Genomic DNA, 25,084 nt, shown 5'->3' with positions numbered 1-25,084 from the left:
AAACTAGGAGGAGGGATCCCCCTTGCACCTAGTGCCGCAATAATCATACCTGCTTTATAACTCTCCTCGAGCTGTAGAGTTCGATTCTGCGTGTCAATATCCAGGTTGAAACTTGGGGCTGGCCCTTCAAATGGTAACTACTCTCCTGTAACTATTGAAGTGTTAAGATCTCTCCCTGGGACTTGGAGTCTCCTGTTGCTCTCCTCAGGGTGTGTATGGCGCTGTGTAGTGTTTACCACAGCCTGTTCTGGTGCCCTCTTTAGAGAAGAGTTGGTGGCAAATCACCAAAACACAGCACAGCCAGAGCTTCTGTGCTCGAGTGACCTCCAGCTGACTGAAGGGAGCGCAAACCTTTGTATATATCTCATATAGGCCAAGAGAGGTATTTGATCCAACCGAGGTTATGTGGAGAGATGTGGGTATGTCCTGCTGAAGCTCTCCATGTCTATGTGGCAGCGTGGCCGCAGGGAGAGGGCCCTCTGTGCGCTCGGATAGCATGGCAGTGATGAAGAGGGAGTTCCAGACTGCCTTCCATTATGCTCTTGGCCTTGCTGGACTTCCTCCAAACCTGTACGGTGTTAATTCGTACTGGCTGGGGAGCTGTAACAGCAGTATCTCGTGGATATTCTGATGAAGCTGTTAACAGAACAGCAAGGTGCTGATGAAGATCCTGAAAAAGACATGGTTCCATCTTTCTGTTGGGCTTCCATAGTAAGGGGTATCTTCTACAATGCAGAAATCTTACACTTTATACAGACTAAATTTTCAGTGCTCTGTAAAGTTTCAAAGAAGGGGAGTAACTAGTACAAAGTGACTTTTCTCACCAGTGATGGTTTTGAGACTGTTGTGACTTGTGGGTCAGTGCGCATGCTATTCAGCATGGTTGTTCTAATTGTGTTTTGACCTTGTATAATCTTATATTAAACTGCATTTTCTTTCTCCAGTCTTTCTGTAACACCCTGGTCAAAGGCTATTCATCAGTGGTGACAAGATGATAAAGCATGTATCCTTTCTACTGTCTAGTGTAATGAGAAGTAAAGCTAGTTGATGGTTGGTGACTGGAAGCTGTGAGGTTGGAGGGAGTGTAGCTGCTAACTGAATATGACACGAGCAAGGAAGCCGACCCTGTTGTCCAAGTTGGAGTTCCATAGCAGCTGTTGCTGTAGTTTATCTCCTCACCTGTAAAAACCTTCACCTTAACAATTCTTAGGATCCTTTGCTAAATCCCCCTTGAAAGGATGTTTCCGACCCAGATACTGACCAAAACCAGCCTTTAATTGAAATGTGGCTAACACATCAAAGATGACACTGATCAGTTCAAATGATCCTTTGAAGCAGAGAACAACGTAAGTTCACTAACACAAACAACCCTCATTCTGTAATTGGAGCACTTGTTAAAGAAAGACGCTTAATACAGATTAAATAACTAGTATCTGAGAAGCAGGATCATAAGAAGGTTGAGTGTCACCTTTACAGTAATAGCATCCCCTGTAGTGCATCACATCAGCATGCTCAGGAGCTACCTAGGCGACAACTAGGTGTACAGAAAACAGCACCATACTACACTTTCAGTACCCAATCTAGTTTCCAAGAGGATCTTTAGTTACATAAATGTCTTGCTCTGCTCTCTGTGCAGAGCACACTGCAAAGACAGAGCTATGATAGTCAACAACAATCTGTTAAATCCCTGGCATACATTTGGTAGCTCCCCTTCTACAGCTTTACTACAAGCTGTTGCAGAATTAGCACACTGTGATGCTGATGCTGAGTCCCAGTCATCTTGCATGTATTGATGAATGTGAAGTGATATGTCAGAGTGGCTAGAACTCTCTCTGTGACTGCAGGGTAGTTGGTTTAGTTAAAATATCCACATGAAGCGTGTGCCAGAGGAAGCAGAGGTCTTAGGCTGAGTGATGAGAGACAGAAGGAAGAGTTTGACTCACCAGCTTTGGTTATTGAGGAAAGCCAGGGAGAGGACATGCCTCAGGAGTGAGGGGAAAGACTGGTTTGTTGTGAGAATGCAAGGAGGGTTCTCTGGGTCACAAATGTTTTAGTCAAGAGGGAAAACAGATTTGTTAGGGAAGGAGAAGCAGGTTTCTGCTTTGTGCATGATGGTAGGGATGGAACTGACTGCACAGGCCCAAGTGTTTGCAGGCATGACTGCTCAGCCTTATGCTGTGTAATCACACATGGAGTCCTGGATTGCTCTTTCATCCTGAAACTCGGGGCTGGCATGCAGCAATGACAGGTTGGAGGACCTGTTTGACTGTCCTTTGTGCTACCAGAAAAGTACTGATGTACATCACAGAAGCATAGCAGGCTGCATTAACCAAGACAGCAGGGGGAACAGCAACCTTGAGACTGTCCTTGGGTGTGTAGTTCTTTCCATTCCTACCCACCAGGTCTCTGTTAAAATCCACATGTGAAGTGATAATCTTTTCAAGGCTGTGAGGAGAGTGTTTTTAGCTACCACGATGGTAAATGCTCTCATTTTACTGCTCCTCATTTTCTGAAATGGAAGGGGATACTGGCCTGTCTTAGATAGAAACCAGGGTATTCATGGTAGTAACAGTCATGGCTTCACACTAAGAATCTCACAAGATAGAAATGTGCTGTTTCTCCATATTGATGCAATTACAGCTCACCTAAGAGATGGGATGAGAAAGGATGTAAAGCACATTCTAGTCAACTCAAAGTCAGGAAAGCCTCTCTGGGTGTTCCCAGTGATGATGTCCATTGATGCCAAGCAGGCAGGGAAGAATGGTGTGGAGGAAGAACTCATAAAAATCAGCTGAATGCTGCTGTGCAGAGCAGCTGTCTCACAATGATTCCTCATCAGCTCTGTAAGCAGTTCCAAATGTCAATGGTTACTTTTGTTCCAACAGGGAAAAGAGCTCCTGAACAAATGCTTAACACTGTGCTGTACCTACATGTTCACAAGTGTTTTCCCAGCTGGATGAATGAATACATGGAATGAATACGTTCCCTCTCTGTGCTGTCTCCTTCACCTAGCACATTTTGCTTGGTTAAACCTGAAGCAAATATAGAAACAAACATAGATTAAAAATAATAAGATTAACTTTATCTTGCAGATCTACAAAGGCCAAGTAAGAAAATGGCATATGTTGGTTCTGCTGCCAGAAAGTTTTCATCAAATTGGGTCCTAAAAACACCTCTGTGAAGTAGTGTTCCTGGGGCGATCTTCTTGAAGTGCAACCACCCATAGCTTTAATTGCTGTGTATCCTGCGGCTCGGTTACTGCAGCAACAACTCCTGGATAACAAAGCCAGGCAAGGGAAAGGAAATTACATTACCTTAACTGATGCAGTGTTAAAACTTCCCAGGAGCTTTCCCTGCTGGATTGCTAAGCATTGTGCACATCACAGGGGTGAAGCTTTGCATTACAGTGTAAAACTTTCTGTAATCCATTGGGCACAACAGCACTAAAATGCAGCCACTTCCTAATGAAGGGAAATCAACTGAGAACTTAAACATACAAATTTAACCTTGTTTTACCCTAGCAATGTGACAAGATAGATGCAGATAGATCCTTTACCGATAGATACTTGTTACATTTTTATTCAGGCTCAGTCTTTTATCGGTGTGGCAAAATAATGTAAGCATGACCCTCAAAAAGTCAAGGTAAACTAATGCAAAGACTAAGGTAGCACAGAAACTCCTTATGAAAATCAAGCCTTAGACACCATATCCTACAACTTTGGACTTGGAGATCCCAAACCTTAAAATTATTATTTCACATATGCGTTCTGTATTAAGTATTTATAAAGATATCTAACACTCATTAGCAAAAATTCCAACAGTTTTATGTAGGCTGGACCCCAATATCCAGTACAAGCTACTTGTTTAGAATTACCAAGCTCTTTATTTCCTGGCACGTTGCCCTCTTTCCTTCAGAAACTCAGATTTACTCTAAGATTAGGTCAATTTGGAACCAAGTCTTGCATCTCAGCTTGGCTTTCATGACAGCATCTGTAGCATTAGCTGCCTGGTCACTTCATGGCCCACACCCTCCTCTCACCCCCAGTTACTTCATGGTACACACCATGTCTCCATGCTACAGGCATGTTGTTACAGCTTGTTTGTTACTAACCTTTGGAATTAAAACCTTTAGGTGGTTAAACAGCAAAAATCATAGAAGATTTTACTGAAAATGCACCGTTGCTGGTCATGCAATAGAATAAACCAGGACATGTGATACTAGTGACCGGTATACCCTGTGTGCAATGCCTGAGGGAAATTTAACAGTAAGGTGAACTTCCACAAGCATGGGAAGAACAGAGGCAATGCATGTTGCCTGTGTAGCTCCAGCAACCCACTTAAGCATCTTGTTCCTGTTACAGTATCTCCTCCAAGTCTGAATATATGGATGTAGCTATCTTTCTGCCACTGAGGTCACACCACTGTCAGGGCATTTTCTGTTGGCTTTTTTTTTTTTTTTTTTAAATAAAGATACTATTTATTCAGTGGATATTTCAATTTTAGCCCTCAGCTTATCCCTGATTTTTTCATGTCTGGACATGAAACGATTGCCAAAAGCTAGTTCTTCAAAAAGTGTTTCTGGCCCTCACCATGTAATTCACAAAGTGGGTTCTGCAAGTGCCCACACTGCACCCTTTTGGCATACTTTGACACCTTCACAGAAGCCCACCCACCTACTACAAACCAAAATGTTAAAAGGTGTTCAGGAGAACATCCACCGTTGCCTGAGAGCTGCTTTGCACTGAGTGGTGCTTGCAGGCGGCAGTGTGAGCTGTTCAGGATACGGCAGCTTGCAAAGTGATGCCATCCTCCTGCCTCAAGCATGTTCAGCCCTCAGACCTGTCACTTTCTGCAAGGCTAACTAACAGCAGTCACCCGTACAGACACCTGAAGGGAACTAGAGGTGAGACCAAGAGATAGTGCATAACGTTCAGGACCCTGCTGCAGCCACACAGATCACCCGCTGCTTTCATGGTCAGGGAGCAACCAGTGGGTTCAGTGCACTGCAAGCCAATATCTGTCTGTGCATCCGTACGTGCATTCATGCATGTGTTCACCCATGTATTCGTTCATCCATGCATCAACCCAGAGGTGTGGGTAGGAGATGACACTTGCAGGGTTAAGAGCTGTTCAGACCCAGCTGGGCTTGCAGGACAAGCAATGGCTATCACGGGCCACAGGTATTGTCTCCACGAGGGTCTCAAGTGCTAGAACTTAGACCTGTTTATTGGGCAAACAGTATGCATGGAAAATGTACCATATCTAGGCAGCTTGCCAAAAGCTGCCTGTATTTTTACTGGGCCTGTTTTGGCAAAGTTTAAAAGAGGCAGGATGACTTTTCCCCAGATCTCGACATTTAAATGTGTCCCAGCTTGGTGAGCGTCCATTTGGTTGGAGGAGAAATGTTGACAAGCGGGGCACAAGTAGTGAATCCTGCGCAGTGAGTAGCTGCCTAAAGGAGGAGGATGCAAAAATGTTTAACTATTGTCTGACCAGGCATTACAGGCTGCCCCTCTGTGGGCTGCACTTTGCTGGGCAGGGGTGTAGGGTTTGCATGTTCCAGTGCTCAGGGCTGTCACCTGCCCTGGGCCTTTGTCATGCAAACCATATGTCAAAGAGTTCAGAGGGTACAAAAGCAGCCAACTGCTCCTCGTGGTGAAGCAGCACCAAGCTGTCCCTTCAGATCACAGAAATGTGAGGTCACCGTTTCGACCGAGGACGCGGTCCACCTTCTTGGGGCACCCCGAGGCAGGGCTGCGGCACCTCCATTGCTGGAGGACTGGGGTGGGCGCGGACCCAGCGCACAGCACCCCCTCCACGGCAGCGGTGCTTGGGGAAGAGCTGCTCACCGCATTGTGGCATGGGCCTGTTGGACCACGGGGCTGTGCCTCCACGTGGGGGCCAACAGCTCCATGGCCAGTGCCTTGCCATGTGGGGTACAAACCGCACACAAGTGTTGTCTTGCAAGTTATTTTTTTTCCAAATTCTTTTCAGCCAGTAGGCAACATGCACTTCCCGGTGAGCTGGCAGTGCACAGCCCCTTGCAAAAAATGCATTTCACAGAAGCCTGCTGCACCTGGTGAAACAACACAGTGAACTACCTTGAATTTAAACTGGTGTACCGAGTATCACCTCCCGACCTGTTGCCATATGGCTGGAAGTTTCGTTTGAAGTTTTCTTTGTACAGCCCAAGTGAACACAGCCTTTTTGGCAGCTATTTCTGGCACAGAAAGGAAAAAGGCCCCTGTGGTTAAGCTGTGCAGACTTCCACAGAAAGAGAGAAAGGAAGAAAGGAAGGAAGGAAGGAAAAAAGGAAGGAAGAAAGGAAGGAAGAAAGAAAGGTAGGAAGAAAGAAAGGAAGGAAGAAAAAGACAGGAAGAAAAAAGAAAGGTAGGAATGAAGGAATAATAAAGAAAGAAAGAAAGGAAGGAAGGAAGGAAAGAAGGAATAAAAAAGAAAGATAGAAAGAAAGAAAGAAAGAAAGGAAGGAAGGAGGAAAGGAATAATAAATAAATAAAGCAAGGAAGGAAGGAAGGAATAAAGGAAGGAAGGAGGAAGGAAGGAAGGAATAAGAAAGAAAGGAAGGAAGGAAGGAATAAGAAAGGAAGGAAGGAAGGAATAAGAAAGAAAGGAAGGAAGGAAGGAATAAGAAAGCATGTAAGAAAGAAAGAAAGAAAGAAAGAAGAAAAGACAAAGTCAAAGTGAATGCCTGAATGTGTGTCTGAGTGTGTACCTCAGTGAGTGTGTGCCTGAGTGAGTGTGTGCCCAAGTGAGTGTGTTCTTGAGTGAATGCCCAAGTGTGTTCCTGAGTGAGTATGTTCCTGAGTGTGATCCTGAGCGAATGTGTGCCTGAGCGTGCCTGAGTGATGTGTGTGCCTGAGTGTGTGCCCGAGTGAGTGTGCGCCTGAGTATGAGCCTGAGTGCCTGAGTGAGTGTGTGCCTGAGTGTGCCTGAGTGTGTGCCTGAGTGAGTGAGTCTCTCCCTCCTTCTGGGAGTAACAAATGACCTTCTTCTGACACTTCTTCTGCCCCTCTGCTTCCAAGGTGCCAGTCACACTGTTCTTTTGCACAGATTAAAACCATTAGATTAAACGCACAACAAATGATCCACACTCAGTTTGAAATTTACTGCCTTTAAGATCTTAGGAAGTCTATGCATCTAAAACTTTGCCTTCTTTGTTTTCCCAGCTATATTGGCTGGTGAGCTAAAAATCTTTACAGATCTTCCTCAGCTTTTCCAGGAAGTTTGAGACACTTTACTCAAAAGATACTGGAAATTGGATTTGCTACCAAGTTGAAGTAATGGAAAAAGCGACAGGAACAGGAAAGAGAAATAAGAAAACACTGCAAGAGGGTTCTGAGTGTGTTGTTCTTGATATAAGGTTAAGCAGTAAATAACCTCAAATGTTTGAATCTTATCTATTCTACTTTGTATTTTACTTTTTTTTTTTTTTTAAATAGAATTATTTAGAACTTCCTATAGTGTGTTTGGTATCCTATGTAATGGCCAGCACTGACTGTGCTGCTGGACTGGATTGCATCCTGAGGCTGCAAAGCTTTCACAGGCTGGAAAGCTAAAGCTGGCCAACTAGGGTACTTGGCTTCTGGACGGAAGTTGCCTAAGAGGCACATGGCCCATAAAGTTGATGGTATTATGCTTTTCTCTGAATCCCACACACACTATCATATACAGGTCAGCAGGTAGGACAACACTAGACCAAACAATGGCTTAGACACCTATCTGTGAGCCTCATACGCACTATCTCTACAGCCCGCGCTTCAGAATGTGTCACCATGTGATCTGCTGTGGACAACTAGAAGACTGAGCAAAATTGCTTGGGTTTAGTTATCTGAGCTGTGGGTGCCACAAACAGATACCTCTATTCTGGCAGCTGCTGCTAAGGACAACAAAAATGAGATGTTGAAGGAACTTAAGGACTAGTGTTTCAGCATAGGTAGGGAACAATTTTGAGGCATATTAGACCCCAGATTTTCAAAGGTCTGTAACTTCTGATTTCAGTACTTTTGCAAGTGTCTGAAACAGACACAAAAAACCTTCAGACTGGAGCCTAAACCCAGCTGTGACACAGGCAAATGCAACTATGTCTGTAACATAAAGGGATTTGCAATAAAACCAAATTGAAGACTGTTACAGGAATGGAAGCCAGACAAATAAGCAACAACAACACATTTTAGATATTTTATCTTTCAAACATACAACATGATACAGTTGTACCAGGGACTGAAAGGATGTAAACCTACTTTGGAGTCCTAAATCAGATGCACTGAGATAACAGGAACGTCTTATCCCAGCTTCTTGACAACTAGCTAATAGAAACAAATAAATAATACAGAAGCTAACAGAGAATGTGCAACAAAACTCTACTTAAAGTTGTTTTTCTAGAAGAACAACTACATTTTTCCAAAGATTTATGTGTCATCTTGTTAGCTGGACGCCTTGGTGGTTTAGAGGAGCATCTAGCTGAAACACTTTGATAATCTACAAAAGTAACTCAAGAGACCTTCAAAATGGCAGTTGCTCTCTCAATATATTCTGAAGCATGCTGAGTTCACTGCAAGCAGGCAGATGTCTGACTTGGCAGGTTTTTGTCTGAATTTGATAGGCCCTAAATCACATCATGGTGATCAACCGTCATATTATGGTGGAAAACCTGAGGAACCTTCTAGACCTGGTATTCATGATTATTGGCTATCCAGTGGCCAGGAAACAGCCAGCTGAGGAACAGCCATGTGGATGATGAAGCAATCGATATCTGATAAATAGTATATGTGAGTATACAAGCCAGAATCTCGATGTATGATAGTTTCAGGTAAGTCTGCCCCAAGTATTGGACCACTTATGAAAATGAGTTTCATTTTTCCACTGTCTCACCTATTCCGTTTTGTACCAAGTGAGAAATCTAAGCTCCCTGCCATCTGAATTTGTATTTCCCCTTGCCAAAACACAATAATCAGACAGTTTCCAAGGCCAAACGCTAGGACTGTTTTTACAAAAAAGTAAGCTGTGTAGAGACGTATGACAGGCATAGCTTCACTTTTCTTTCTGAAATATATGTACAGGAAGTCTTCTCAGTTTAATTGTGGAGAATAAGGGTAAGAGGAAATAGCAATGGATTTCTAGTCAAGAAAAGGAAATGAAGGGTAGTAGCAGTAGAACAATTTTTGATACTAAAAGTAGTTTGTATCTAGATAAAAGTATGCAGGGGTTTAATATGCAGGTTTCTCAGTCCCAGAAGTAGGGCGAAATTGCAGATAGAAATTAGTTGAAGCCAAATTTATAGCCAGCTAAGACAGAGTGTGGATTCAGTTGATTAACTTAGTACACTAAAGCAAATCTGAACAAAAAGCCTACAAAAGAAACAATCATGAGCTTGTTCCAGCTGCCTCTTCTGTCTGAAGATACAGGTCCTCTTTGTGCTGCTGGTGCAGATCTGAGGAAAAGAAAACAAACAGGATGTTCACAGCACAGAGCTGAGTTAGGATTCTTTTAAGTATCAGGGGGTTGTTGCCAAGGGTGAAGTTTGCAGTCCAAGTGCTAAGCTAGAAGTTTCAATATAAGAGCTTGCCACCAGATTCCTTTTGGCTGTCATGATGTTATAAACAGGGTATCTGTTCAAAACCTTCAAAACCCTGGCAGCACTCCATTCTACCTTAATACCTAAGCCTCCTTGTCTCTCCACATCCATTTACTGTCTCTGGCCTTATGCTTGAGATTGTATAGAGCATTTCTAGGCAGCAGCGATCCTAGAGTTCTATATATGTATTTTACAGCACTTGATACAACACTATCCAGATCCACTTCTAAGCCTCCCTGACATTGCAATAATGCAAGTAATAAATACCGCTGCTAGTAGGTTGCATCTCGCATCCTTTCTGCTTATGTTTGTAAGTCATCTGTGCCATCTAGTGGGTATTTTTTTACTTACAAGTTTTTTTCAAACTGTCAACAAGCCCGTTCAAATTTTGACTCGGCAGGAACACAGTTCAAGTCTGGAGAGGAGTTAAGGACTCTGTCACCACCCAAGAAGCCCCAAGTACATTACAGCACCTTCTAGGCCATCCCTCTGCTACCCTGACACAGCCCTCTCCTTTGGTATGCCAATGTAACAGGAGTTGCGGTGACAAAAAAAAGTCACTTGCTCAACCCTGGTGGTTTTGGGCTTAGGACATTTTTCTCCAGATGCAGAGATGGCAGTTATCCGTCTTGTAACAGCAAACAGCCACTGTGAAAGGGGACACAACAGAGGCTGCATACCTAGTCTCACTATTTATTATGGGAATATGAACACTGAGTGTACACTAAGCATACACACTCTGAAAGAAAACCTTTTCCTAACACATACACACTCTTAATATTGATACCCCTGCTGACCAAACTGTTCCCATGTCAGTTAATGGACTATCAGAGAGCAGGGATCCATCCATGGAGAAAACAGATGTAGAAGATAATCATCAAATAATTTATATATATCTGCTTAAGGCTTTCTGAAAGGGCAGCTAATTTCAGTGGAGATGTTACTGCAGAGAAGTAAGTGATTTGGGGAAGACCGTAAATACTCGTTGGCTTGAAGTATTTTAGCTACTTCAATTTCAGGGAGAGGCAATGATAACATTCAGATTGGGAAGCTCTGTCTTGATTAGGGATAGTACAGATATGAAGTGAATCAGGCCTATCACACTGCCATACATACGGGATGGAATAGAAGGCTCGGGAAGGGAAGAAGCAAGGAAATTTTTCCTAAAGAAGGAGATTAATGGTGAGTTGCTTAGTAGTTACCCCAGGAGAGTATGAGACTGGTGCTTAGAATATGCTAGTGATCATATTAATTTAAGTACTGACATGGATGGAAAGGAAGGGGTGGCTGCTCCCCTGCTTACGTACTGCAAGCACTATATGGTAATACTGGAAAAAGCCAGTAAAAAAGCCAAAAGCCTTCTTATTCCGGTTTTCTCAGCTGAGGAATGTACTCACATCACAGAATTTTGAGGGAAATGGTTTAAAACATGGAGAAGAGAAAAATCTTCTGTTAAGACTTCACAATATTATATTTTTTAAAGTCCTGTAAAGTGCATTTTCTTCCTATTTGTTAATATTGTCACCACATTCACAGCTGCAGATTTGCACAGGACAATTGTATTTTATTTTCACACATGAACAAAAACCTTACCATTTACTGGCAGAACAAGGAAACCCTACCTTTAATTCACCATGCAAGTGGTATCTAGTAACAAACAAATGCTTTAACAGAACAGAAAGCCTGTTCCGTGATCTACTACCTAGGAGTCTGGAGCTATCAGTGATACCTAGAATGCCACTGTTTTCATCACACAGTTATAAGCTGGTGCTGGGATGTAATTTGAATGTAAGAATAATGTTGTTGCATGACAGGTTGAGTAAAAGCTTTCAGTGATCGGCAGGAACAGAGAATTCTCACTTTCTCCAAAAGGGTGTATTAAAAACTGAATGTATGCTGCAGAAAGTGATATACGCCTTTTCTGCACTGCATGAAGCATTTCTGCCACAGAGCCAGAGGCAGGCAAGCAGGAGTCCCACCTCTCTGCTGCCATAACAAAATCAGTTCTTTCATAGCAGAAGTTATCATTGCAGTATTACGTAAGTATTAACATACAAAAGAGTTGCAGCTGTTTGAATTAGGCAGAAAGGACAGTAGGAGATAGATTTTCAGCATCTTTGTGAGCGACATGGACAGTGGGATTGAGTGCACCCTCAGCAAGTTTGCTGATGACACTAAGCTGAGTGGTGCATTTGGCACACTGGAGGGAGGGGATACCATCCAGAGGGACCTTCACAGGCTTGAGAGGTGGGCTCATGTGAACCTTGTGGCGTTCAACAGAGAATGGGTTGAGAGCAGCCCTGAGAAGGAGGAATTAGAGCTGCTTGTGGACTAAAAGCTCAACATGGCCTCACAATGGGTGCTTGTAGCCCAGAAAGCCCACTGGGTACTGGGCTGCATCAGAAGAAGCCTGACCAGCAGGTTGAGGGAGGTGGTTCTCTCCCTCTGCATCACTCTTGTGAGACCCCACCTGGAGTGCTGGGGCCCGCAGCAGAAGGACCTGGACCCGTTGGAGTGAGCCCAGAGGAGGGCCACAAAGATGATCAGAGGGCTGGAGCAGCTCTGCTATGAAGACAGGCTGTGAGAGGTGGGGTTGTTCAGCCTGGAGAAGAGAGGGCTCCAGACAGACCTTATAGCAGCCTTCCAATACTTAAAGGGGGCTTATAAGAAAGATAGGAACAGGCTTTATAGTAGGGCCTGCAGTGATAGGACAAGGGGTAATGGTTTTAAACTAAAAGAGGTTAGATTTAGTTTAGGTATTAGGAAGAAATTCTTTACTGTGAGGGTGGTGAGGCACTGGAACAGGTTTCCCAGAGCAGCTGTGGATGTCCTATCCCTGGCAGTGTTCAAGGCCAGGCTGGATGGGACTTCGGGCAGCCTGGTCTAGTGGAAGGTGTCCCTGCCCATGGCAGGGGGGTTGGAAGCAGATCATCTTTAAGGTCCCTTCCAACTCAAATCATTCCATGATTCCATGTGGCCAAATGTCTGGATTATGCAGAGAACAACTCTTATGCATCTATGTATCCTGCAACTTTCCAAACTGTGAGGAAGTTTTCATATTCAGGTATTTGAGTACCTTATATGTACCTATACATGCAACAGCATATAGATTAAGACACTTAGCCACAATTGAAAACAGCCATCTTTACTGTAAATTCACTGAAATACATCATAAATTAACTTAAACCTCTTTATAGAATAAAGAAAAACATGAATAGGAAGGGAAACTATTAAAGCTTAGTCTGGGAGTGACGCTTGTAAGAAAGGCGTACCTCAGATGTAATTTGCATCTCTGCAGATAACCTACAGGCCTAAGGTAAATACATTAAAATATAGAAATTGGGTTTACACATAAAATGGAAGATCAAAAAAAAAACTTTCTCAAAATTTGGAGCTGAAAGTTCCAGTAGCTGGAGAAATGTCCTTTAGATCTGTTGTCATTTGTCCTACAATTTCATTATTCAAGGAAGAATGCCAATGAAAGCAATTTCAAATTTGTAATAGATTTTGCATCAGAACACTGATAGTTACAAACTTCATTCATACTATCATTGATATACAAGGTGACTGTATATTAACACCTGATTTTGAACAGCCGGTGCTCACAGACTATTTTGCACTATATTTGTAGATAGAAACTGCTTACTTAATACACAGCAAGTAATAAATTCCAGCATAAGTATATTGCGCATGGGTGATATATAATAGATGATAGAGGTGGAATCTGTTGAACTGTTGATTTCTGCATTATTTATTTGGTTGTAATGACATTGAGGATGGACTGGACTCCTTTTACTTACGATGAAAGGGTACACTTAGAATCATCAGGATAATCCAGGCAGAGTAAGAGCATTACAGACCTGTAAAGATACAATTTTATTTAGCATCTTTCAGGAAGAAAACTGAGGAAAACAAATGAAAAAAAACCAAATGAAACAAAGTCAACAGTATTACCGTGCCTAAAGCTTCCCTTCAATTATATTTATCCCACAACCTATTTTGTGAATCACTAGAGCTGTGAATACTACTGTGAATAACTAGTAATTCTGCAGATATTCAACAGTAGTTTTTTCTGTTATTTAGATTTTCAATCCAAATAAAGATTTTAGAGTGAAATGGAACACATGACACCATATTCTGTGTCTGACAATGGGTAAGTATAATATTCCACTTAATTATACAATACAGTGTAGTGTTTCGCTCAATTCACAAGTGAAAAATGCTAAGTTTGAAAAATGTGACATCATCCCTCCAACACCCCTCTTACTGAAGACACAACATTAATGGCAATTAAGTATTGGAAGGTAAGAAACAATTTAAAATAGATCAGGTCCTTCTCTAAATACACCATATTAATGAAGGATTTTCACTTACTTGTAATTGTCAGTGCAGGTGACGTCATAACCAAGGGTTTTCAGCCTGTTTTCTAATATCTTTACACTATGAGTTCCACAGGATTCTCTGTAAGAAAGGATATTAATACTATTGCAAGTCTTTTATTATCTAATTTCCTTTCACAGAACCTGATGGAATTAGTAAAGTAAACCCTTATTACTTTGCCTCTTCTATATTCCTTAAAACCTACAGAAAACTGGTGTACATCACTATTTATAATGCTTCATTTGCTTACAGTCATTTAACATTTTATACTCAGTTTGCAGAGACTAGAAGATTGGCTTCAGCCAGTGTAGCATTTGCATATTCTATTAACCAATATTCTCACCTTTAATATTTCACTGACAAACAGAAAAAGAGCTAAATAATTTTCTAAAATAATAACTGTTTCATTTGTAATACTCTTTGGCCACTATTTAGGTGGTGCTAAAGGTGATGCTAGCTGTCTTTACAGAATAAGTTGGTTATAATAAATTGGAATTATTCTTCTTTTTAGAAGTTTGTTCTCTGTCTTGAATACAGAAAAATAAAAAAACGCAAGGAGAGAGAAGAAACCAGAAACAATCCTAAATGCAGCTTCTGTGCCTAGCACTGATTTTTTTAATTTGTGGCCCAATTAGCAAAAGAAAGTTTAGCACAATACAGAACCTACTGAGACCTCTCAGACTCACACCAACATCAAGTATTAAGGCCAGTGCTACTTACACATTGTTTAGTAAATATTAATGAGTAAAGAAATAATATGAGGACTAACAAAATCATTGTAAAAAGCAATTAATAAAAGCACACAAATATTCCCATGCATCCATTAACATTCAGTGGTTGTCTGATTTTTTCTTTGTAATATGGGCAACTTTTGCAAAGGTGAGCTGTATTTTTTTTTTCTAAAAAGGGTATGATTCTCTGATGTAAAGAGAAAGGCTGAAAAATGCTAATCTGAACTATGTTTTGTATATGATGAAATATGTGGTCTGGGTCTGGGTCTGGGTCGGCCATGCCAAAATTTAATGAAAGAAAGGCAAAAGGAGATAGAAGAGACAAAATGTAAAAGGGAAATGACACAAAATGAATGGATGCAACTAAAAAACACTGAAGCAAGAACAGAAGCCTCATGCTCCTAAGAGTGCAGATGACACCAGGGATTCAGCCACCAGTGGTGGGTATGGTGACATCTGAGTCCATTTCTCTGGCACTCTTCACCCAGGCCAGTTTTAAGACCAATGAAGTACCACCATGTTATGCTGAACTATAGGGACCTTGTAGATGGTTGGGGTTCCCCTACCCCTGATTCATCTATGTACATTTGCAGGGATCCTCACAAAAGCTATAATGAAAAAAATATTTAATTCTTCCTTTAATCAGTCCCTAGTTAATTTAATCAGAAATTAGGACTAATGATTTCATTGTTTTAACTTCAAAGTCCGTTTTCGATGATGTTTCTGTTGAAAACTCACTTGGTCTACAGTATTTACTAACAGGCTATGCTGTTTGGAGTCATCTGGTTTGTTTTGTTTTATTTATCTGTTTGGGGTTTTGGGGGCTTTTTTGAAAATTTTTATCATTTTAATTAAATTAATTTTAAATATCAAAATTAGACCTTTCTAAAGCCTGAATTTTATTATTGGATTCATTTTAAGTATCAAGAGTAAACAAGACCCCCACATGGTATTTCTCTGTTTCCACTAATTTTCAAACAGTTAAGGTAGGTGAAAACGAAAAGAATGCATATGGCAAGGCAAAAGAAATATTCCATGTCAGCATTTAATCAGAAATTCAGATTGAAACATTTCTTAGTAAAACTGTACATGCTATATGTTCACTCAAGGTCTGAGATCCACACGCACATCTAACCAAGAGTGGATTCCAGACCTAATGTTAAAATTTATTTATACTTTGTCTAATTCTGGTATTCCTGTAGTCTTTGGGAATGGCAGGGTATGCCTTCTCTGTTAGTGAAAGCATCTAAAATGCTTTCTGAAACGAAAATATTTTTAGTTTAATTGCTATGCAAATATAATCAGCTAAGGTGAAATTTTAAAGACAGGTCCAAAAAGGAGAAATTAAATACAAATAAGATGTAACTTACATATCCGGTCCTTCAATATCATCCACAACCCAGATGACAATTTGCGAGATTTTGTCTTTCTGGAGATTAGGTATTTCATAATCTGCAAAAAAACTATTGCAAGAAACAATTTTTTAGAACTATAAAGAACATGAAAAATTAACAAATTTTTTCCCTTTTGTATTAATGAAGGCTCTGATCCTGCTGTAGGGTATGGGCTTGCTCAATTATACATTTATAACTTCTGGTTACAATCAGACTCAACACAGAGTAGAAAAATGTGATTCACATTCAGAGTGTCTTGTCTGTCTTCAAAGGTCAAAGGCATTTAATCATAAATTTTGTTTTCATATTCTTCAGCTTAGAGGGGCTCAGCTAAAAGAAGGCACAACTTAGAGGTGAACCAGAATGAAGTGGTCTTTAAAAAATGCAAAAACAAAACAAAAAGCATTTGATACTTAGTAAAAAAAAAAAGGTAATTTTTGTGGTTACTGCTTTTAGACACAATTACAATTTTGCTTTAAATAAAAAAATATCAGCCACAAGACAAATATATTTTTAGGTCACAAATCACAGTAACGTGAAGTATTTGTCTAAGATATATAAGATCATAAGGGAGAAACTTCTAGACATGTCCATCCCTAGGCTAGGGAATCTTCCCCTTTATTACTTTGTGTAAATTGACTTTGATAGGTATTTAAATAACAATTAAAACAAGATAATAAAATGGCAACTAAATAATCGAATCATAGAATGGTTTGGGTTGCAAGGAACCTTAAAGATCATCTAGTTCCAACCCCCGTGCCATGAATAAACTTTGGAAGTGGCTTTGAAATTCTTGAAAACAGACCAGAGAGATGTTTGGGAAGACAGACAGATGTTTCAGATTACCTTCTGCTATCAACTATTCAACCCTAAGCCTCTTTCAAACAAGACCTCTTAAACAAATTCAGTCATAAATGGACCTGAAAATACCCAGCCAAGGAAATAGATGGATTAACTGGCTTTGTATTTTTTTCTTGGCAGGCTTTGTTCCAGTGGTGGAGATTTCACTGGTCACAATACCTCCAGACAGGCAATTCAGGGAAGTGGTAGAATGGATTTATGTGTAAGAGGTTTCTGAAATAAGGAATCTGTAAATTAACAGAAATAAGGTATCCGTTTCTGATATAAGGAATCTACATTGGATTCTGGTCATTAACCTGCTGCCAGCTATTATCATCTGCAGAAGACCTGATCCCAGCTGACCACCTGACCAAGGAGACCATGTAAGTCTTCTCGATAGCTGAAAGACGTGTATAGAGACGGACCTTTTAGGGGACAGAGGTACGTAGGTAGTAGGTGTTTTGGAACAGATGGTTCTTGTTTCTCTCCTATCTGGAGATAAAATTAACTTACTAATGATCACTCTTAGTCCTCAGTGAGTACACAGGAGGAGGATTTGTTTTATGGATGTGTAAAATATGGTGGGTTTTAGCTGCCTTGGACAGGACAGTTGCTGAGGTAAGGACAGTTGTATTTTTCATCAAAGGTACTGTCACTACAGCCACATGTTACATAAAAGTTCTTAAGGATGTACTTTTACAATAAATTTTAAATATAGGCTTAGATGAACCTCTGTATAGTGGTACCCTTGTAAATCAGGGAAAGTATATCTATCCTTAATATATAAGGGAATGAGGAGAAGAGGAAGCTAATCCTTGCTATTATCCTTCTCAACAAGCTTTTTTGCTTTCTTAAACCATGATGGATCTCAAACTGCCTCCTCTCTTGGTCATGGAGAAATAGTAGGACAAAGCACTTTCCCTATAGAACTTCACAAGTTTGCTCCTAGGCTGGAGACAGGCTACACTCCTTGTAACAATAGCCTCTCTTTGGAGACGTCCCTGAATAGAAATTGTGTAATGCTTATCTTTTTGAGGACACACACTTTGCTGCAGGATGTTGGCTGACTTGAAGGCTGCTTTCAAAGAGCACATATCCTGCTTGTCACAGCAGTTTGTAAAATGCAGGAGTCAAAAGGATTGTTTCAACACATTTCATGTTAATTCCTACAGCTGGGGACAATTACAGTTGTCCCCACAACTCAGCAGACTTTTATGCAACAGGCTCTTTCAGCTATACTTCCCATGCTTTGTGCAGCAGAAGACCCAAACAACTTGTTGACCCTTTTTTAGCAGGCATCAGACCTTGCACACATAAATAATTCAGTTTTCTTACCCTGGGTCTGGATAGGCTCCTCCAGCTGCAGAACCATTCAACAATACATGTATCACCCCAGAACTGTGCTGTGCATACTGCAATACATAACAATTTCTTTCAGAACTCATTTACAGATTTGTCATATGACAGTATTGTATTGCAAGCAACAATGACCAAGGAAAAATTTTATCAAGAAGAATATCAGAACTGTGAAAATAATACCAAAGTAACACACTAGCAGGTCACTGCAAGGAGAACAAGAGCTAAATAGCCAGTGCATGAATTCAGTGCATCTTCTCAAACTATTTTCTCACACCTATGAATAGTTTCTTCAACATAGGAAGAAAGCATTTTGGCACATTGTGTTGGGTTTGATCTGTGAATAAAGGATTTCCACCAAGGCTGTCAAATGTCTCTTAGGACCATATTCTGTAGGCAACTAGTGTGCTTATGGTGCTTATTACATGCTTAACATATATTAACAAAGCTGACACAGAATTTTAACACATTATGTAGCTAGGATGAAAGTTAGATTCCTCTTGCTAAAGCACTGTACCCAGTCTAAAAGAGTGTATTTGTATCAGAGGAAATAATCTAGCACAGTTACAGACTTAAATCTGTTTTGATCTGGCAATGTTTTCCTGAAACACCCAGGACACACACACTAATGTACAAAGTCAGCACTAATGCAGTATTTACAGTGACTGAGGCCATTCTCCAGAAAGATTCCACTGCATTGTTTTCACATTCCTCTGTGGTAGGGCAGGATTCATAGTCCAGTTCTGTAGGAAGACATGTGATTTGTGCTATTAGAGAGACGATAATGATCATAACCAGTGACCTTAGAAAGCAGTTAAACATTTCTGCATGTTACTCATTGAACATACAAGATGGTCTGACATAACACTGAAAGCTGACAGTTGCATTTTTTTCAATCATTTTCCATCCTTTGCATTTTACACAAACAGTGACATTCTGTGTATTCAATAATTTGGCTGAAACGGCTCTAACTCTGTATCTGGGATGCAAAAAGCTCCACGTTCAGAGGACTGAGAAGGAAATTTATCTCCTGTGCAGCACTGTTTAGATTTCACTGTGTGGTTCCCTGACTGCAATGTTAAATATTCACAGAAAACAGGAGAAAAAGAGACAGTGAAGCTACCCCTTTCATGGGGCGAGAGTAAAATTAGCTCCTCCAGAACACAGCAGTCAGTCTCCATTATGGTTTTACAGACAGATGTTTAATATAGCACTCATCACCTTACCAGCGCTGTTTTCCTGCCCACACCAGTTTAGAAAATCTCCAAAGAAGCCAAACAGAGTATCAGCCAGAGACATGTAGCGACGGCCTCTGCCAGCAAAGCTATTGACTAGCAGCTGATTATTTTCCCAGAAGAGAGACTATATAAAAAAAAAAAAAAAAGGAAAAAAAAAAAGAGAAGAAATGAACCATCACTTGGGCATGGGCACAATGAGATTATGGGGTGTTGAAAACAGTTTAAAACATGCTTTGGTATTTCTTTCAAAATCAAGCTAATAACCACCAATGTTAGCTGTCTCTTCAGAGGAACAAAGTTTGTTGGGGTTTGGGGTTTTTTTTCAGTGGTGTTCTGGCCACTAGAGGCTTGAGGGGCATTCATACCATGGTAATTGATATAAGCCTATATTAAATATAGTTAGGCCTAGCTTCTTCTTTCTCAGCAGACAGATTTAGGAAAAGGGAGAAAAAGGGATGACACATATTTATAAGCCATATATATTTTACCAGAATTCTTTCACACTGCTATGTTGTGGAAAAATCATCTGTCTAGTTCTATTTCTGTGTTTGAAAAAATCTTTCATGAATTAAGCTGTGTTGACAGGAGTATTTGTTGGTTTAGCTTTTATCATTTAGAAATAAGGAGTAATTGTGCTAGAGGAAAACCTGCTTTAAAGCACAACCTTTTAGAAAAGGCCAAAGCACACATTCTGATGAGCTATGACGGCATGAAGAGCTGTCTTTTTTGCACTTTCACATCTCTGCAGCTGCCAGCACATCAAACCCTTACTTTTTCTAGCATGCAATGACATCCTATCTCGTTTCTGCTGATGCTTGTTTAACATGTCAATGTTTAACATGTCATTGCCCTGAGACTTGGCTGTGAGGAGTGGAAGCAAAAGGTGACAGCAGACAAAGTCTTTGCAGGCAGGGCACCTAACTTGAGAAAAAGTAGAAATCCAGGCACTACAACAGAGCTCCTGGCACTGTGGTATGAAAATAAAGGATGTGCTGAGAAGTTACTGCAAAAAATAAATGCAGTCAAACACACTGAAAAATGCCATCAAGCCTGAGCTCAGTTTGTAAACTACAGACAGGCCAAAAATAATACGTCCTGAGTCAGCCACAGAATGACTCTCGGTCAGTTTTGAACTGTGTTATGGAAAATCTGCTGGATGTCACAGGATTGTTAACTCAACATCAAAAATCATTACCTTGTTAGGTGGAATTTCGTGCAATGACAGGTTGATAAATAATTCATAGTCCTTAGGCAGAATGCTGCAAGGATCCTTGTTAATAAATGCATTTTTAAACGCTTCCCATATCTCTGAACAATTCTTCTCACTGTAATCATTGAAACAAACAAATAGAATTGTTTTTTTCAAAGCAGAGCATGAAAGCAATTTGTTCCCAACTTCTTCAAATTCCCAAATTAAAACCCCTACAAGGTTAAGATAGAAAACTGAAGTCAGGCTGGTAGAAAACTTGCAATCCAGGAGAGCATATAGATCCTGTCTTTTCCTGACTCCTAACAGCAGGAGATTAAGAAGTAGCAATGAAAATATTAGGATTTACAATGTGGAATTAGAAGTAAATCAAGAAGGTACAGTATACACAGTGAGATCACTATCCAGCATTGTAAAAATACTAAAGAAAACAGCTTGCTTTGAAATTTTCCAGATTCAAAAAGCCATTTCAATTAAAGCGTAGGTAAATGTGCAAAGCTACTGGAATGTAAAATTAGTCTTAAAATGTTAGATTCAATGCAGGAGGAGTTACTAAAAACTTTTGATGGTAGAATAATGGTTTTGACCAAGACATTTCTTCTGTGTATATAGGCCCTAGGGTTATGCAGTTTTACCTCGCTGGAATGAGTGTAGTGACCATGTGGTACATGTACTGTCACTGTGCAGGAGCTACAAGAATGCTGTTAGGATTCAACATTCAAACTGCTTGTGAAGGGGGGCCTGAAATAAGATGCTAGGCTGTGCACTTCGATAGTTCCCTTCTGCCAGCTCTGCCTTGGGGACAATATCTCCTGCAGAAGGCCAGGCCAGGCCATCTATGGTTGGAAGTGTTTTATCTCTCTGGATTTGCAGGATCTCATCTGCCACGGCTCTGAGCCTGCCTGGACTAATTAAAAAGGGAATTGCTTCTTTCACCACTTTTCCACAGTACCTTCCCCTCGTACGCTGTGCCGATGTTTATGCCAGAAACACTGTGCAAAACAGAATAATGTATTTTATATGCATGCAGCATTCCTAACGCCAACAGCTGTAATTGCAAAGCTGTAGCTTGAACAACAGTAGTCCAGGCAAGTAAACCAAACTTTGCCATTACAGTGTTTTGCTCATTTGATGTCGTCCATAGACAGCAGGGTTTCTGGGGGTGCTTCTCCTAATGAAATTCTTTAACAGGCTGCTCTGTGATGCTGAATGTCACAGATAATTTAAAATTAAAGGACCCCTTGTGATGAGCTACACAGCTCCCATGCAGGAAACTGACCAGATTCTTACAGCAATCTCTGGTTATGCTTCCAACTGTATAAAAAACCCCCAATGTATTGTAGGCAAATATGGGATCTTGATCTGAAAATCCTCAGTAATGTAATATGACCCTCGATTCGTAGTTCCAATGCTTAAATAGCCTTATGTGATAAAAATATTTGCACCTTATTACTGATATCAAGCTGTTAAACTTCTATATACTTGTCTCATTCTAACTTTCTATATACTTGTCTCATTCTGCTAAAGAGCTGTCTACTGTAAACACTAACTTATTCATGCTAGTACTTGTAAATTATTATCAACTGAACTCTTAACATCATTCTTGACAGTTGAATCCAGAACTAATTTTCTGGTTAATACACATACTGCATTTTTTTTTTTCTTCATGTCTTCTCACCCAGGTTTGAACAGCTCGTAAATCAAAAGGATTATTCTGCTCTGTTACTCAAAATTTCTTAGCTCACAAAAAAAATTTTTGAAACTACAGAGTAGGGAAGGGAAGGACCGTAGTTCAGGGCAATGCCATCCAAACTCAACAGACACTAATAAGGTGTATTAGATTTATTTCATAGTAGTGACTCCAAAAAAATTATGTTCTAAAATCTTCCATTATATATTTCAAATAAAGAAATATGGGGGATATGCACTAGAGGAACATCTGTGTTATATAGCATATTCCTCTTAGAAAATTAAATCTCTCACTTCTACATAACCATATCATTTTGTAAAATGTCTCTTTTAACTACTATTTTGCATGTTCTGTTTTAAAGTAAGGGAACGTTTTTCATACCTTTCTATAATCATCTTTATGTTTTAAGTATGTTGCAGTGTAAAGACATGCCTTTCTAGCTTCTTAGCTTCTTTGCTGTTAGCAAAGTACTTTTAAAAAATTATTCTATTTGCACATAAATTCAGAAGCAAAACCTATCCAGGTGGCTATGTCTCTGTAAAAGCTATCCTGGGGGCAATTAAGAAACAGACAATGAACAGAAAGGGTTATAAATAATTTGAATATCTGTTTTGCACCTGTGCAATATGAAATTTCCATTTTGTTTATATTACACTATTTGCTTATAGACCTAAGGGAAAGAGAAAAAAACCACATAATATGAAATTAATTGTGCAGCTCTTCTTTTTACAATGCCATTTTGGGCCTTAATTCAGGAAAGCAGTCCTAATGTCCAGCCTGGCTTCATGCTATTCTGAGCAAGAGTACTTTGAAGAATGTGTTCAGACTTCTCAATTTTAAAATTATGTTGTGAAAATGTCACAGGAATTAATTAGACCACAAAACTGTCATAAATATAGACATACATATAGAAATACTTTCAAGAATATTGTATTTATATATAAAGCCCAAATCAGTTAATGAAGTTAGCATTTCCACAGTAACCATCCTTTATGTTGCTCATTTTAGTGTATTCTGTATTATTAGTGTCCTGCTTCAGATATAAATGAAGCGATATCTGTTAACTCCAAGAAGAACTCTACCTATCTAAAGCCTACTGCAAGACCAGACTTCATATGCTTACACAACTGTTAACTGATTTACGTTTTTGCAGTTTGTATTATACATTATATTGTAGGTGTGTAGAAATCTATAGTCAGAAGTGTACTGGCACCTTCCATTGTGACTTGTTTATAATTCTGCCAAACTGGAATTGTTCAGCTGAAATTTTAGTACCATGTTGCTGGCATTAGGATGTCTTTTTCATTCATGGAGACACGAACCAAAACACTTCTGGTAACTTTGGAATGTTATTAGGAAGAAACATATTGTTTTGCCTTTGTTAAAAGCCATGAACCTGTTTTCAGTCCTTTATCTTCCTCTTTTGCAGCAGGAAATGAAAATGGGAGGTTGGGGGAAGGAGGTGATACTTGCTGGTACTATGCAACACAATCTAACCGCGTTTAAGATCACAATTCAATGCTGCAGGAACCCTGCCAAGTCCTCTCTGCAAATACCTCTTCAAACTATCAGGACAAAATTTAGGGGCAGAATAAAGGACTGAACTCCAGGAGACTGTCCTTCTTAGGGTTTTTTTCCTTTTCACTGAAGACCAAACAATGTAAGGAAGACAGAAAAAGCGGCATTTTAACAAAGTGTCTGACTTAACCTCCAGTTCCGGGGAATTAACACAATTCAGTGAAAGCTCATGGTAATCATACTTCAGCAGCTGATAACATTTTCAGGTTAACCTGATTTTTCAGGTGGATGAGCTACACAGTCTCTTTCAGTACCACAGGATAGCTATAGTGTAGTGCTCTCCTTTACATGACCTGACATACAAGGCATGTGAAGTAAAGCTGGTCTTCCCAGGAGCACTGTCAGAGATTTGGTACTTCAGATACACTATCTCCACCATTTCTGCATGGTGTTCTCCTTACAGAATATTGTGGCACTAGTGTGGGGGAGGGCAGGGGGGGGTGGGGTGGGGAGGGAAATGTGAAATAAAAAGTTGAAGGATTACAGATCTTGCCTTAATTACACTATTTTTATAATGACATCCACCAAAGTTCATTTTTTGTTTCTAGACAGCTACAAGCATGTTGGCTTTGATAGGATTGCTTTCATGGCTAGGAGCAAAACATCAGGCTTCTGATGAATAGCCATTCTGTACAGAACATAAAAAACTAATCCAGAAACAAGCAAAACTTACCCAACAGCAGGATTCACAATTCTAATATACTCATAGCATCTTCCGATGACAATATTTTCCAGGTTTAGTGTTGTACCTTCGCCTTTCCATTTCTTTCCCTGCACTTCTGAGCTGTTCATAAACAGTACAGAGACTAGCAAGACAGACAGAAAAAGGCTTTTCATCATGAATTCTTGACAACCCAAGTTCTTCAAAAAAAAGAAAGAAAAAAAACCCAAACCAGTGTTAAATGACAATCTAAATGGAAACCTGGAGGCCTAACGTTTAAGATTTTCAATACTGGCTATAGCTTTGTACACAAAAGATGAAATTAGACCGTAATCTGAACCTTGCTGGGGACTGCAATCTAACTGTTTCCTGGAACGAACGCAGCACAGGGATACATCACTTCCTCATGTCTGT

General features: G+C 40.1%; 1 protein-coding gene across 1 annotated transcript; it reads right to left on the bottom strand.

Moving 5' to 3' along the window:
• Positions 1-8,187: 8,187 nt before the first annotated feature.
• BST1 (bone marrow stromal cell antigen 1) lies at positions 8,188-25,084 on the bottom strand. The gene is made up of 9 exons (XM_040594409.1): positions 24,683-25,084; positions 20,730-20,859; positions 19,523-19,658; positions 18,957-19,039; positions 18,276-18,352; positions 16,077-16,169; positions 13,970-14,056; positions 13,396-13,455; positions 8,188-9,451 (listed from the first exon to the last, which is right to left on the bottom strand). The coding sequence occupies exons 1-9, from the start codon at positions 24,847-24,849 to the stop codon at positions 9,337-9,339; spliced, it is 948 nt and encodes a 315-aa protein (XP_040450343.1). The 5' UTR covers positions 24,850-25,084; the 3' UTR covers positions 8,188-9,336.

This window comes from Falco naumanni, chromosome 1, assembly GCF_017639655.2.
Source record: "Falco naumanni isolate bFalNau1 chromosome 1, bFalNau1.pat, whole genome shotgun sequence".
NCBI lineage: Eukaryota > Metazoa > Chordata > Aves > Falconiformes > Falconidae > Falco > Falco naumanni.
The sequence above is the reverse complement of the archived record's forward strand: the minus strand, read 5'-3'. Positions and strand labels throughout refer to the sequence as shown.

Coding starts and splice junctions, on each gene's coding strand:
- BST1 (XM_040594409.1), bottom strand. CDS start 24,849: ATGATGAAAAGCCTTTTTCTGTCTGTCTTGCTAGTCTCTGTACTGTTT. Junction 20,860..24,682: donor ATTGTGAATCCTGCTGTTGG/GTAAGTTTTGCT, acceptor CAATGATTACAG/TGAGAAGAATTGTTCAGAGA. Junction 19,659..20,729: donor ACGAAATTCCACCTAACAAG/GTAATGATTTTT, acceptor TTTTTTATATAG/TCTCTCTTCTGGGAAAATAA.